We start from the raw sequence: 683 nt of genomic DNA, 5'->3' as shown, positions 1-683 counted from the left end.
GGCACGGCTCCGTGGCAGACGCTTGGAAAGGCCCGTGGGTGCCCCCCCAGCCCTGCCCCCCTCGCCCCGTCTTCCGTGGAGCAGCGTGGCTCAGGGCGCCCCGTGCCCGGTACCTCTCCATCTCCGTGCACCACAGGATGTCCTCCTTCTCGTTCATGAAGACGGGGAAGTGCTGGTCCTTGCCCTGCTTGATGGAGTTGGAGCGAGTGGTGATAGTTCGCACTTTGCTGAACTGGAAGAGAGGAGGGCGCGGGCTGGGACCACGGGCAGGACCAGTGGCCGCCGCGGCCTGGCTGCCCTGGTCCCTGGGGGGTGCAAGACGGCTGCGCCCTGCAGGGACCCCTTCCCACCCCCGCTGCCAGGAGGGCCGTGCCCTGCGCCCCCCTGCACGATGCCGCGGTGCTGACCTTGGCTATCCTGCCGTGCTCCAGGCACTCCTGCAGCTCCAGCTTGTCGTTCACGGTCGATGCCAGGGGCCTGTGGGGGGAGCAGCGTGTCACCCGGGGGTGCGGGGGCGGCCCCCCTCCCGGCGCGCCCCCCCCCCCCCCCCCCCCCCCTGCCGTATGCATGCATGTCTGTGCTGCTGCGTGCATGCGTGTGCCACGCCATGTGTGCGCACCCGCACGCGGCACCGCGCAGGCTGGGTCGGAATCAGCTTCCGGACCAACCCATTTGCAAAAACG

General features: G+C 70.3%; 1 protein-coding gene across 5 annotated transcripts in view; it reads right to left on the bottom strand.

Moving 5' to 3' along the window:
* DNMT3A (DNA methyltransferase 3 alpha) overlaps positions 1-683 on the bottom strand; it is a 61,977-nt gene that overhangs the window by 765 nt on the left and 60,529 nt on the right. For all 5 annotated transcript variants that reach the window (XM_025214114.1, XM_006032369.3, XM_025214116.1 and 2 more), the window contains 2 exons: positions 408-477; positions 114-232 (listed from right to left, as the gene is read on the bottom strand). In XM_025214114.1, coding sequence (XP_025069899.1) covers positions 114-232; positions 408-477 — 189 coding nt within the window. The remainder of the gene's footprint in view (positions 1-113; positions 233-407; positions 478-683) is intronic.

This window comes from Alligator sinensis, unplaced genomic scaffold, assembly GCF_000455745.1.
Source record: "Alligator sinensis unplaced genomic scaffold, ASM45574v1 scaffold8_1, whole genome shotgun sequence".
Lineage (NCBI taxonomy): Eukaryota > Metazoa > Chordata > Crocodylia > Alligatoridae > Alligator > Alligator sinensis.
Note: the sequence above shows the minus strand (reverse complement) of the source record. Positions and strands in the feature narration are given on the sequence as shown.